The 15935-nt window shown below is 30.8% G+C and overlaps 1 protein-coding gene across 2 annotated transcripts in view; it reads left to right on the forward strand.

Moving 5' to 3' along the window:
- Positions 1-15935, forward strand: part of LOC134687119 (cytochrome b5 reductase 4-like) — an 82537-nt gene that overhangs the window by 42036 nt on the left and 24566 nt on the right. For both annotated transcript variants that reach the window (XM_063547121.1, XM_063547120.1), the window contains 2 exons: positions 11336-11436; positions 14474-14558. In XM_063547121.1, coding sequence (XP_063403191.1) covers positions 11336-11436; positions 14474-14558 — 186 coding nt within the window. The remainder of the gene's footprint in view (positions 1-11335; positions 11437-14473; positions 14559-15935) is intronic.

The following is a 15935-nucleotide window of genomic DNA, read 5'->3' on the forward strand; positions in this document are numbered from 1 at the left end:
AAAAAAAGGTCAAGTTCAATTTTCACGATTTATCTTTTATTGTTGTTTAGTTGTAGAATTTTCATTGTCATTGCGATTTATCTTTTATTGTTGTTTAGTTGTAGAATTTTCATTATCATTGCGATACCCATTGCATTATTGACATTAATTAAAAAATAAAACCAAGTCTAGTTGTTGTTAAAAGAAAAAAAAATAATATATACCTTGAAGTCCACCTCTGGGTGCAGGTTTTTCTTGCTGAGTTGAAGACCCATTGGTGGACATCATCTGTTTCTTGCTATTTGGTTGGGTTGTTGTCTCTTTGACACATTCCCCTTTTTATTCTCAATTTTAAATAAAATTTGTCTGTGGAAAAAGGACAATAACACAGATAATTTTATTTTTATTGTTTCCCTTTTTTGAATTGAGTGAATGGGGAGATTAATCAACTGAATGTATCTTCCATCTATTATTTTTGTCTTTCACTCGCGTGGAGTAGTAACTTTAATAAATATTTTTAATAATGACAGAAATTCCCCTTGCATCATGATTTTATTTACTTCAAACAGAGGTTAATTAATCATATTTCGTGAGAAAAAATTATATGCAAGAGCTTGATAGTCAATGTTCTCAACCAAATAATTTGAAATCGCCAAGTGTGATATTGTTTTGTCATAAATATATGTAAAACAGATCAATTTGAACATATATTTAATGAATATGTATGCAAAAACCTTGATATTCATGTCAGGTCTACAGGCAGATTAATTTGGCTTCACACCGAAAAGCTCATGCATGAAACAAACTTGTATCACAATAAAAGAGTTCTTGGAGAAAATGAGGGATAATTTCAAAAGAGTTTTAATTCTCCTGACAATTAGACTCTTGATTGGCTTTAATGAGCATGTAAATGTTGAAGTGTTTCTTCGTACTTTGAGATAGTCTCTAAAGAAGCTTTAATTAAATTGATTTTTGATAAACATGATCAACCGAAAGCTTAAGGAAGACATCAAATCCTTATTGGAACGTTGAGTTTTAAAACATGTTGAGGATTAAATTGTTTATTGAAACTAGCTGGTATTAAACTTTTATACAAAAAAGTAACAATGTTTAGAGGTTACACTGCAGTGCAGATGCACCATAGTTTTACTATTGTTTTCATTTTTATGTATTTTTCTCTTGATTATATAAACATGGTTAGGTTTTTTTGCAGTGAAACATCTGCTCTGATGAAGTAAGAAACTTCTTGTTTTCTGTTATGTTTAACAAAGAAAGTCTGTTGTACCTATCATAGTTATTAGCAGCATATTTATTTTGTTTTGGGGCCTCTAACTTTATAAGTTCAAGAACTTAGTGCAAATTTATCGATACGAGAGTGGATGATTTTGTCTTTTGCAGTAATATTTTCTAAAAAGAGACTATTAAGTTGGCAATGGACAGTACAGTTTAACAAATGTACAGAAAATTACAAATTTAATGTATCCATCTTTTAATGTAAATCTTTGACAACTGACAGTCCGTTATTGCTGACTACATGAGTACATGTATACACTATAGGTTTGGTTTATTGTTGAAAGCCGAATGGTTAATTACCAGTGTAGTTGCTTAATTTTCTTAATTTAGTACTTTTTTTATATTTGTCTTCACTGACTCTTCAGTGGCAATCATACCCCATCAGGCCATCACCCTATTTTATAGTTATATGTGATTCTTTGTAAATTATAGTACTGTTGGATTTCCATGCTTTATGTGTAACTTTAATTACCACACCTTTTCTACTTTTAACTTCTGTACTTGTTCTAATACTATTAAAGGTTGCAACTCCCTCAGGAAAGTTCACCAAAGACAGCTATGGCTTTTCTTTTTTGGCTTGCTTGGTTATAAGTTCATACAAGTTTATATTAGCATGATTAACATGATTAACATCTAAAGACAGTCTGTCTTGGAGGATACACCTAAAATAACAAAGGCAAAGATTAAAGAGATCCAACCCTATTTATGCTCTGGTTCAACATTTTTGAACACTTTTGATATAATCTGTTTTTACAATATCAATATGCAGATAATCTGATAATCGATTTATCAGGCTATATTTGCGTGTTTCGGAAGTGTTTTCTTTGTTTCGCCAGCACACAAAAGATGACTTGATAAGTTCGGGTCAAAGTTATTAACGTCGGTTCAAACATTATGACGTCGCTGATAAGTCCGGGTCAAAGTTATTAAGGCCGGGTCAACGTATTTGACGTCACAAAGACATGATACGGAATAATATTAAGAGCTGAACAGAGTGATATAGACAGAGGGACGACCGATAAACCTTTCTATAGGTAAAACCATGGTATCAAACATCAACAAAGAAAAAGAACTTTTCTTGATAAGGGACGATACAAAATATCGATGTAGGATAAAAAACTTAAATCAAATAGTTTGGGGGTGGGGGGTCAACATTGCTGCAACTTTTGTTAATCCAAAATCGATTTTACATATATCCATGTAGGTAAATAATTTTTTCCCGAATTAAGTTAAGGGGGGGGGGGGGGGGGGGGGGGGTCTGTGAAAAAAAAATATGTGAATTAAGTCTGTGAAAAAAAAATATGTGAATTAAGTCTGTGAAAAAAAAATATGTGAATTAAGTTTTTATCCTACATTGAACTTTTGATGTTGTCCCTAACTGACCAGTTGCAGAGCTATATGGACTTTGTACAATAATGTTTGCAATTGTAACTATACTATATATATATATATATAATTGACAAAATTAAAGTGATTTCAGTTCAGAATTGAGTGAAGGAAATAGGTTTCAAGGTTTAAACAACAGATCAGTTGCAAGTCTATATGGATTTAGTACAGGATTTTTACAATTATAATTAACACGAAAGAAAAGAAAGAGATTTTAGTAGGAAATCGTGTGATGATGGATAGGAAGCGTATTTTCCATTACAGCTTTACAGTCATGTTAAGGTGTAATGGTTATACTCTCAATCAATAACTGTTATTGGTGTTTATTGACTGTTCTGTAAAACTTAAAGAAGACTTGCACCAGTAATTAATGAACAAAGAAAACACTATTGCGGTGTCAATTTTCATTAACTTAATTGCCATTTTCACAGACGAATTGGAATCTGTTTTCTCTAACAAATTCTCTGTTTGAGATGAAGAAGTTGTTCTGATGTGTAAAGAATTTGTAAATCGGGAATGTCAGAAGCTATTATTTCTTCGTTAGTTTAATGGTAATAAATGAACAAATCATTCATGTAGAATGACGTTTTAATACTTCAGATCCAACGTAACTTGGAAATAGAAATTAAGCATATTGGGACAAATTGTCTCTATTTATTTCTGTTCATTTGTCAGTCTTTCTGTCTGCCTGTCAATGTAACAAAATTTTGGTTTCCATATGTTGCTTTTTAAAAGTACATGGCTTCATGAAATCTTTGTAAACTTTACCATTTCATTTTAAACCATTAATTTAAAATAATTTGATTTCTTTTTCATATTTACAGTGAAGAAAATTATAAAACAAATTAAGATTATTCAAATTTACTAATTAAATACAAGTTTAGAATAAATCTGGTAAATAACATTTATTAAAATATAAGAGTAATGCTCCTTTGATGTTGATCAATTAGAATATGCTGATGCGTCTGAATGAATTGATACGAAAAAAACTGTAAAAATAAAGCTCTTGTATTTTGAAATTTTCTGTCATCTTTCTATGGACATTATAAAAAAAGAAGATGTTGAATGATTGCCAATGAGACAACTCTCAACAAAAGACTAAAATGACACAGAAATTAATAATATAGGTCACCGTATGGCCTTCAACAATGAGCAAAGCCCATACAAGCACTTTTCTAGTTTTCAATTTTGAAATCTTATGAAACTAGGTAATTTGACTCTTTTCTGGTTAATAGTCAAAAGTCACATCAAATAAGGTTCTAAGACTTTTGATAAAATTGTTGTTTTTATTGATCTTCACAGACATTACATATGGTTTATTGCATTCCGTAAGGTTTTGCAGCAAACAAATTGGTAATTGCCATTTATAAACAAATTCCATCTCATATCAGTCATAAAAGACGCTCCGCACAGATTGAATCTGAATCTGCAAAAAACACATTATCTACGATTTCTTGGAAACATAACAATATAAATCTCCGCACATAATAAATCGTGGTTTTCATTTCTTCTATCTATACTATCTTTACAGTATGTCTTGTATCTCATTTAGTTTTATAGCAGATTCGAGATCAATCGTAGAAAATTTGATTAAATTGGATCCGCTGACATCTTTTGTCATTATCATAGGATTATATACTAATATCAATATGAAATGGCCTTTGTTGTTTACTGAACTTAGATTGATAGAATGGTCTTTGTTCGTTTGCCGAACATACATTGTTCCTGCTTATTTCTAGTGTTATATGTTTTTGTGTTAAAACAGAAGAATCATTATTGATTTAAAAAAAGCGTGATAAAATGTATGCTAGAGTTCTTCCCATTCCAAGGACAAAATGTGAATTGTATAAACTGAACATTTTGTTGTTGATCAATTTACAAGAACACAGTGTAGCTTGAAGAAAATCTCAATGAAATATATTGTTGAAGATATCACCCACGATTCAATGATAACTATGTAAAGTGAGCTACCAGTTGATTTTTAGGGGGAGGGGGGGCTAGGATGAAATTTGAAAAAAGAAAGGCAGGATGAGACACTTTGCAACAAAAAAAAACAGGATGACAATTTATGTAAAAAAATTGGGATAAACTTATAAAAAAAAAAGGAAGACAGGACCAAATAGAGTGACAAAAAAGGCAGTACAGAGATTACAACTGAAAAAAAAATGCAGGATAAAATTTTCACCATAACCCCCATAAAAATCAAATGGTAGCTCCCTAATCAAACTTTCTACATAAAGTCTGCCATCTGAAGAGGATTTAATCTTTTTTCTTCAAGATACATGACCTTCCTACTATGCAACAAAGAGTAAACATGGCTCATGTTTTGCTTTCTCTTAGTACAATTTCTGTTCAGGCCGAGCAATAGTTTGCTGTGTCAACTTTCCACATGTTTTCCATTTTTCCAGATTTTACTAACAAATGGATTTTTTTTTTTACAGTCAGCATTTTTAAAACTCTGTGGTTACAAATTAAATGTCAAATAAGTTTGTCAAACGAAATATTACAACACTTGGACAGAGCTTCATCTTAATAAAAAGATATGTACATGAGCAATTTTCAAATTCATTTTCCCGTATTTTACTTTATGGCATGCATAACACTTTTACATTGACATCAGCAATATTAGATGAGACACTTGGGGAAACCTTTATGAATTTTTAGATTGGAAATTGACACCTAAGACATGATAGATAATCCTGGAAAGTATTAGAAAATCATTTTATGTCAACTAATCTTATCCAATTACTTATACAAAAACAAAATAGTTTTTCTTGCATAAAGCATTATAAAAGTACATTTGTACCTTTTGATTAAAGGGAGCTGACTTGTCATGTTTTGGATTTTTTGTCATATTTTCAGAATCCTCTGGTTTTATCCATTTGAATGCCTTGAAAAAATTTGACCGGTAACCCCATTTTTCTTTTTGTATATCTTTTACATGTATAGTGATAAGCCATCTGTTAAATTCTTATAAAATTTTAAGTACTTTTTAACAGTTTTTTGAGAAAAATTCAACTTGTCAATATTAAAGAAATGAAAAGTCAAGAGAGAATATTTTCCCGCCAAAATTTCAATGGCTAATATCTCGAAAATAAGCACGGTGACCTATATATATTTTTTGCTCTTTGGATTCCTTTATTAATCCCTAATCAATATAAACTAGTGTTTTGAAAAGTTAATTACTTTGAAACTGAGAAGCAAACTCCCTTAAAGGGAATAAAGGGTATAATTGTGATTCGCTGCAACTCAAGAACATAACATTAAAAGAATGGATTAAGGAATTCAATCACAATTTTAGCTAGAACCACACTTGAGCTTATGTTTTGAAATTGATAACTATACCGAATTTCAATATATCTTTTGTATTTTCATATAAAAGTTTGTTGGCAAAATTTAAATAAATTTGAATAAAACTAGTTCTTAGACCATATGAAACATTTTGGCCCATTCAACTTTTTTGCCCAGTACAAAAATAGAAAATCAATCATTCATAATACTGAGTTTTATGAAAAACTATTGTCTGGGTTTGCTTTTGGGATAGTACAATTTACCTTCAGTGCGCAGGATCCAGGATTTTTCATAAGTGGGGGCCCACTGACTGACCTAAGAGGGGGCCCACTCCAGTCACGCTTCAGTGATTCCTTATATAAGCAACCAAATTTTTTCCCAAAATCCCTAAATCCACCTCTGACCTTTAGTTTTTATCTGTCAGAAAAAAGTACATCAGACATTTATCCACATGTTTATTAAAAACGATCCCAACCTATTAATTATCATCTTCTTGAATATGGATCATTAACAATGATAGATTTATATATATTTTGTTTACACCATCATATTTCATATTTTTACATTCTCTTCAAAGATGATTGATTAAATGTGTAGGAGTCATGCATTGTTATGGAATAAATTGTAAAAACAGATGAAATCTTTCTCATCAACATCCTATAGCTACTGTGTAAATCTTTATCCGATTGATGACCAATATAAAACAAAATTTTCAGAAAGGTAAATGCAATACATGTATATGCAAATGTTGATAGCAAATAATGGTACACGTACAGTGTAATCTGTGTTATCTGACACACTGGGGGACCAGGAAAAATGTTGGATTTATCTGTTAGGGTGTTTAATTTATTTACTCAGTTTTTTTCTGAAGGACATGCATATTTTCTAACCATGAAAACGTGTCAGTTAAAGCAGGATGTTGGAATACTCAGGTTTTGGATTAGGCAGGTTACACTGTAATTTGATTTTTATTTCATATTTGTCACATTTCAGATTGTGTTTCATCAATTTTTACAACATTTTTCTTTTTCATTAGGCTTATATAAACATGAAGAATCTTTTTTTTACTAGGTCTTGAAGCAGAAACTTATTCTTACAAACACAACTTACTTTTAGCAACTTGTTATTTGTGAAAGTCATGGTAGCCTGCTAATGGCAAACAATTAAATAACAAAAACATAAATAAAATGAAAAGTTCTGTTACATCAGTGTGAATTTTTTGTTTTTTGGACTGAGAGTTTGTTTGTTCGTCTGACTGTCCTGCTTCAGGTTAAAAAATTTGGTGAAAGTAGTTTTTGATGAAGTTGAAACTTAGTACACATGATATGATATGATTTTTCTAATTTTAATGCCAAATAAGAGTTTTGATCCCAATTTTACGGTCCACTGAACATAGAAAATGATTGTGCGAGTATGACATCCATGTACTATGGACACATTCTGTTTACAGCTAATTTCCTAATGCATGTAAAACAAAACTTTGGTTAGCTTGCTTGGTTGGTTTTTATATTGTACAATCCATAGGATAAAACCCAATTAAATTCAAATATAATATATTCAGGTTAAATAATGCCTATATATATTGTTTAAAGATGTCAATGTTATTTACAAAGCTTGTATTAACAATTATACAAACAAAGCAAACAAGCCAAACAAAGTTTTATTTGCAAGCATTAGGAAATCAGCTGTAATAGTATTTTGATAAAGAACAGGTGGTTCCTCTCATACGGATGGAAATCATAGGTTCAATTAAAAGGGAAAAGGACAATCTCTGATTGTTAATGGCATGCTTGTGGATTTTCAAAAAAGATCTATATGAAAAACTTTAGAGCTAATTTCCTAATGCATGTAGAGAAAAACTTTGGTTGGCTTGCTTACTTTGTTTGTATAAATATTTATTCAAGCTTTGTAATTAAGATTGACATCTTGAAACAATACATATGAGCATAGTTAAACCTATATATTAAAAGGAGTAGGTCCGGTAACGGCCGATTTTGGCCTCAAATTTCAGATTCATCTTACGAAATATTTTGGACACTATTTAAATAATTTAGTGTCTATTTTACTTGATTCAATTCGTTTATGTGAAAGATTTTTAAGTGATTAAAAGTCATTAAAATTGCTCCGATTTGAGCTTAAATATGAAATATCTATCAAATATGCCAAAATTCATCATTTTTCAGATGGTTTTTGTCAAAAATGAAAGTGGCCGCATCTGTGTTCATCCTCAACCTTTATATATGTTATGTAATATCATCAAATACAATTTATGTTTCAATATTATGAATGAACCAAATGCGGCCACTTTCATTTCACACGTAAACTGTCTAAAATTTAACAAAATTACTGAAATTGTGAAGATTTCAGTAATTAAATAGCATGACTTAATGATAGTAGTACACAATATATGCGCATTGTATTGTCAAAAACAGGCCATATTTGTGTAGCAGAAGCATTCTGCTTTCCAATAAATAGCTAAAAGATTACATTTTCCCAATTTTGTAAAACTGCTATATTTTGGGGCCAAAAAGCGGTCTTACTGAACCTACTCCTTTGATTGGAAGTTAGTCAAATTACTATATATTGTACAATAAACAAACAAAGCAAGCAAGCTAACCAAAATTTTGCTCTACATGGATTAAGAAATTAGCTGTAACACATCCTTAGATCTGGAGGTCACTGATATTATAACTGCTTTCTCATTATCTAAAATGGTAATTTTTATGTTCCGGATTGTTAAGCAATATATCATATATTGTTCTTAAAATCTGTAGGGAAAGTGTTTAAGATTATAATCCATCAAGAAACAGGCATTTTTACATAGTTTTATCAGTAAAATGGTTGTTTTATACAGAAATCAGTTTTTGTTTGGATGCTTGATATAACTGTGGGCTCTTGGGAATGGATAAAACGGTTAATATATAAGAATCAATACCTGTTGGCAGTGATTTAAGAAAACTTGAATAAATCGGAACTAAGCGCTTATTTAAATACAGTCTAATCCTTGATTTGTGTGACTTTCATGAACTAGCATTGTTCTTCTCATCAATATATGTCTGACTATCGACAAGTTCTTTGTTTCAAAATTAGATCAACGTCAAAGAAGAAATTAATAAAATGAATTATTCAAATTCTTAAAGCATTTATATATCTATCTCTTGCTTTTAGTTTTGGTCATAATAAATATTTCTAGAATGAAAAGTCAAAGATATATATATAACAGTAAGATAATTCATGGATTGCTGTAGTTTGAATTTTCCTATAGAATTTTTATCATCAAATAGGGAAAAACATGTTTAATAGAGACTTAACTGACCTAAAATAAGGACATTAGACATAGATAAAAATATAATTCCAGGAAAAAATAAATTAAGTGTCTATCTCCATTTTTTGGTTTTAAAAATGTTCCTCCACAGTGGCTTACAAAAAGATTTTAGGCCTGTATTTGATAAACTCATATTTGTGTATTTGCATTGTGACCCATGGTCATCCATCTCCTATGTAACATTATTTACTAGATAGAAGAGATAGCCTGTATCCCTGCACTATAAAAGTTCATCAAGCCTCATCCTAGTTGTCATTATGCAGGAGAAAGTAGAAATAACTAGATATAGGAAGATGTGGTATGAGTGGCAATGAGACAACTCTCCATCCAAATAGCAATTTGAAAAAGTAAACCATTATAGGTCAAGGTACAGCCTTCAAAACAGAGCCTTGGCTCACACTGAACAGCAAGCTATTAAGGGCCCCCAAAATTACTAATGTAAAACAATTCAAAAGGGAAAATCAATAATGTTTGTTTTGCAGGTACTTAACAATCAAAATTCCATTATGACAACAGTGCTGACTATCAATTATAATTTTTTTTTTTTTTTTTTTTTTTTATAATGAATTTTCTTTATTGTAACAAATAGACTAGCACAACATGTATGAACAAAGGTGTACAGAATGGCATTTTCGCACATAAGAATTTAATCTGCTGAATAATTCTTGAATATAGGCTAGCATCATACTTTTCAACAACTCGCTCAACATGGGAAGAAAGTGATAATATCCCTAAACACAAGCAACATTGTTCACTATTGAAAACCAATCCAATTATATTACGAAAAAAGCAACAATCTTGAAGGTGGACTATTAAGGCATAATGTATTATGATGTTATAGTGTTGCAATATGTCCTCTTATCTTTCCTTTAAACATTTTGTTAGAACTTAAAAATCTCACTAATTATATACCTTGATTTTTTTTTTATTAATAAGATATTATGATCTGACTGCTAACCTTTCCAAGTGTTGAATTACTTTCTTAAGTGAAAATTTCTAATTTTATTGTTACAAACTTATGTGGCTTTCATAATTTATCATTTGACATTGACTATAACTCCAGTTTGTTCCTGACAATTTCCGTCAAGATTTACTAATGATTAGAAAAATAAGTCTGATTGTCTAATCATGGAAATAACATAGACAATAACAGTTTCATGGTCTTATCTAATTCGATGATTTCCTCACTTGTCATTGCAGTATTATTGTTGGTTCTTAGTGAAATCTTGATATTATTCAAAGATTTGAAAATGGGCATCTGCTGCTTCTTTATTTAGCTTTGGTATTAAGAGTAAGAGCAGGACTGGTTGGCCATACCTGTCAACTGACCCGTATTCTGCGGGTGTGACCCGAGATTTTCACAATTCTGAGGGATCACCCGGGACACCCGCCGGGTCATTGAATAACCCAGGAATTCCGAAAACTTGGCTCAAAGTTGAATTATATAGATATAAAAAGATGTGGTATTAGTGCCAATGAGACAATTTGTAAAAGTCAAAGTACGGTCTTCAACTCAAAACCTTGGCTCAGACACCAAACAACAAGCTATAAAGGGCTCCAAAAAACTTAAAAGTGTAAAACCATTTGAATGGAAAAAACAACTTTCTTATATGTTTCGATATGGTGACACGTTTTCCTACATACTGTTTCCTTGTGATCTACACACTAAGAATCAGACCTTGAGCCAATAAGTGAGTAGAGGGTTGATTTCGTTCAAAGCAGATTTTACATTCATATCACATACTTTGGATTCACTTATTTTTGTGGGTACCAATTTTCATTTACCTGCATTATCGTGGATATTTGAATTCGTGGTTTTTCAAAAATTTTCATTAACTTCTTATTAAAAATATGGGATTTGTTGAATATAAATTGATGGCTTACCTGTACCAACGAAATCCACAGAAATTGGTATCCAAGGAATAGTAATTAATCCACAGTATTCTATATAAGCGTGCAATGTTAGCCACTGAACATTTAAAAAAAAAAGATAACCCTTCTATGCTTATTGTGAAGAATAATCACAAGGTAAAGATTGAAATTTGTGTGTTCTATTTTTAGGTAAAGTTTACAATGTAACTCCATACATGGAGTACCACCCTGGAGGAATTGAGGAACTGATGAGAGGTGCTGGGCTGGATGGTACACAGTTGTTTGATGAGGTATAGTTATGTAATCAATGAGAAGTGATTTGCTCCTTGTTGAAGGCTGTATGGTGACCTATTTCTGTTTTATTTTGTCTCTTGTGGAGAGTTGTCTTATTGGCAATCATACCGTGGTGTAGTGGTTAGTGCATCGGACTACTAACACAAAGGTTCCTGGTTCGATTCCCGTTTGGGATGAAAATTTCAGGAATTCAATTTTCGACTCTCCCTTGACACCATTTGCGAGTATGGTCTTGATGAAACGATGATAGTCCGTCGGACGGGGACGATAAATGGCTGACCCGTGTTAAGAGAGAGCAATATCTCTTGCACGTTAAAGACACCCTTGTAGATTTCGAAAAAGAGTAGGCTAATGCCGCTACAAGGCAGCACTCGCACCCGCAAAGTGGAAAGGGATTTATATAAGTTGTAAAACTTGTTTCCCGATCCACTATAAATAAATATGTTTAAACTAAACTAAAACTAAACCACATCTTCTTTTTATATTGGCTGAATAGAACATAGTTATATGAAAAGGTATAAGTTAGTGATCTTAAAAACGTTTCTGTTTATATCAGACTTTGTCCATTGCTCAGCTATTGGAAGACTTTGGATTTTTTTAAAGTTCAAGGTCAGGTTTCAAAGGTCAAATAAAGTCAGTGACTTGCAGGATTACAGATTTGTAGGCGTAGTAGGGATCTAGTCATGCTTCATCTTCATCAACTGTAACATCATCCAATAATGAACACTGCATAGAACTTATTTAATCCAGAAATCTTTGGTAAAAAGTCATGATGACCTTATAACGATTTAAAAAAAAATTAACCATCCAAATAAATTTGAATTGTGATGGAATGAAAAATTTTGCAGTGCCCTTGATCTGATTCTTGAAAAAAATATCAAAGGTTCTATAGGTTTTGTCAGTCAAGAAGTTCATGTTTGATTTCGTTTGAATAAAGATATAATCAGTTTTCTTGGTAAAGGTCATTGACTTGTTCTTAGGCAATCTACAAGCTTTTATTGAGATTGATGCATTCTCAATGAACAAATGGCTGCTATGGCATGCTTGTCAAACTTTTAAATGGTATTATATACTTCTAAAAATTGATACATCTCAGTTTAGTCAGCTAAAAAAATCGATATATATTAAAAGCCCAGATTTAATTTTTTTTTCTCCCAATTTTCCCAAACCCTATCAATTTATATTTTTATCATGTTTATTAACCTTGATTTTAAAATGTCTTTGAAATATATTTATTAATTACCTGTTGTATGTTAAGAAAGTCATAACTCTGAATTTTTAATAAACACTTCAATGATAGAAAGCAATTTATTCTGAAGCCTGTGTATATATTAGTTGTATTAACTTTGGCTGTTTACATGTTTTGGGGGTGTTGGTTTAATTAGTTTATGGGTGAAACTGTTATTTTATTTATTGAAAGTTCTGTATTGAAATTGTGTTTTTTCTTATTATGATTGCTTTGAAATTCAATATTACTTTCATCAAGTTTTTCATTAAAATAAGATGAGAACATGTCTGCAAAATGAAATTTCATTATTTTCTTTTTTAATTGGCATTCTTATATTGCAAACTGTATCCAAATTCAAATGTTAGAAACATAAAATAATACAGAAACTAGGTATTAAGGTGGTACCCAACACTTTCACTAAAATAAATTTGGCTCGTTTAATTTTCATTAAATTTTGTTAGAAAACTTACACTGGTTATATAAAGTAGTTTGACAAACACCAATTTTGATCATTGAGAAGCTTATTATTACCTTTACAACACAATGTAATTAAAGCGTTAAGCTGATTTTACAGAGTTGTCTCCCTGTAGTGTTAGGTACCACCTTAAACAAAATGATTGATTTATGAAGATGCTTTTTAATTTACTGTATCTGTTTTAACATTTCCAGTTAATAGCATATAGCCTTTAGATTGCTTATAAGTCCAGTTATGAATGATAATTTAGTTTCCTGATCTAAGATGTTTTCCCCTCCCCTGTTATAAACTGTTTTTAAGGGAAGTCATGGGTATTGATTTTTCCAGCATTGATAGCATATACAAATGTTACAGTTTACCCTTTTCTAGTCAAATTATAATTTAGAAGAAAGTCAAAAGTTTGCTTCAATACTCTTGCCTCTACCATTGGTAATGAAATTTGGGTTTTTGGGTTGCTTCACTATTAACATATAATTGTTTCCAGTGGCAGATCCAGGGAAGGGTTCCAAGGGGTTGGACACCCTCCCCCCTTTTAATTTAAATGATCAATGCATTTTAACTAGGATATATGGTTGGAACCCCTTTTGAAAATGTCTGGATGCACACTTGGTTTCTCACAGACCCTTATATTCCCATAAATTATATTGAGATATCTTTGAAAGTCAACAATATAAAGGTGATGTTGTATGATTGACAATGAGACAACTTTCCACCAGAGGCCAAATGAAGTGGATTTAAGCAACTATACTTCACAGTACATCCTACAACAATGAGAAAAAAAATTGTATGTATATAGTAAGTCATAAAGACTCTGTCAAGACAAAATGGAAAACTATTCAAACGAGAAAAATAACAGCCTGATTTATGATCTGTTGTTGTTTTCAATTCTGCTGCAAAACAGACAAGATATATGGCTATGTAACACATCTTTCTTCCATCAATTATATAACTGTTCATGGATATATTCTCAATAAAAATGATGAATTATTTTCTTTTACAGAACTTTGCATCGCTTGTCTGATATATACTTTATTAAATCATACAAGCCTTTTCTGATATATACTTTATTAAATCATACAAGCCTTTTCTGATATATACTTTATTAAATCACACAAGCCTTTTCTGATATATACTTTATTAAATCATACAAGCCTTTTCTGATATATACTTTATTAAATCATACAAGCCTTTTCTGATATATACTTTATTAAATCACAACAGCCTTTTCTGATATATACTTTATTTAAATCATACAAGCCTAAAAATTCACTGAAATAAAGATAAAATATAATTTCACATGCTCAATCTATATATGTTTGATATTTTGAAGGTCCACAAATGGGTAAATTTTGAGTCCATGTTGGAGAAATGTTATATCGGTAAATTAAAAGTCACTACTCCTATACACAAAAGAGGTTTGTATTAACATTTGATATTGCATTTATAATGTATGTCTGTCTGTCTGTCTGTCTGAGATCCACTGAACATATTAAATGATAGTGCGAGTGGGGCATCAGTGTACTATGGACACCTTGCTGTTTTATCATTATTTGTATATATATCATACAAATCAAAAATTCAATAATAAAATATATGAACACATATATAATAAAATCAAAAATAATGTTTTGATAATCCTTATATAAGTAAAAAAATCTTAATTTTTACAGTTCAACTTCTGAAAGAAAAGATTTTATGACAATGACTCGCTAAAAGATTAATTGTAGGGCCAAAAAAATATATGTCTGTTTAAGGTTACATACTTTAAAAAAAATAGGGTAGGTAGGTTAGTTCTTCCAATTTATTTTATTTTTTGGGACATGATTTTGAGTCATGCAGTTTTGTCTTGTTGGGGTCCGAGTTAATAATTGGCTGAGTTTACCCGTATTTTCAATGATTAGATTATTTCCCTTTGTTATTGGTTGGAAAAAAACGGTGGCAAACTGTTTATTTCATCACACGAGTTGCGAATTTCTTTAAAACAGCTGTCATATTCATTAGGTTGTATCAGGCAATTGATTTATAATAATTGTTTCACCTATGACACGAGTTCAGTTTATTTTTCACTCTACGACAGAAATAAAATGACTTGGGGTCGGTGCTCAAAAGTAGGGTTAGACGGGTACCCGCAAACAGTCATATATTTTTTTGGGGCCTAGTAGGGCATTCAAAAATATATTTATGATGAACTGTAGTATTATTTAATTTTGGATAAAAAAAAATCCATTTTTGAATTGTTTAGTTGTCATAATGATAATTCGATTGCATATGAATTAAGTGCATCAATGACGCTACTAACTCCAAATAAACATCTCTCATTAAATTTGTTTATAAACATCTAAAACAAAATGTCAAACTATTTTATAATTAGCTTTTTTGTAAATTTAATGTCAATTGAGCAATTTCATTATGTTCAGAATACAAATTGTATCTAAATGAGTATGAAAATTGTAAAAATATAAAGATGCAAAAACCATTAAAATAAAAACTCACAAGTTGTACGATTTGATTGATTTTATAACCCAAAAGTATGTAGAGTTAATTGCTTTTTGAAATAATCTAGCTATTGCAGTCGGATTTCATCTTGGGGTTAAATTCTTATTCACCCTGTAAGAAATATCAATTTAAAAAGGAGTTAAGTGTACAAGACTGGGTTGGAGCTGGAACAAAGACTGACTGATTTTCAAATAGTCCATTGAAAATTGAACCATTTTGTTTAATGACTGCGGTTAAGGTTTTATGCTCAACCTGTTTCAGAGGGGGCATTAACTTTTGCCTTTGTTGGTCTGTAC

This window comes from Mytilus trossulus, chromosome 10 (genome assembly GCF_036588685.1).
Source record: "Mytilus trossulus isolate FHL-02 chromosome 10, PNRI_Mtr1.1.1.hap1, whole genome shotgun sequence".
Taxonomy (NCBI): Eukaryota; Metazoa; Mollusca; class Bivalvia; order Mytilida; family Mytilidae; genus Mytilus; species Mytilus trossulus.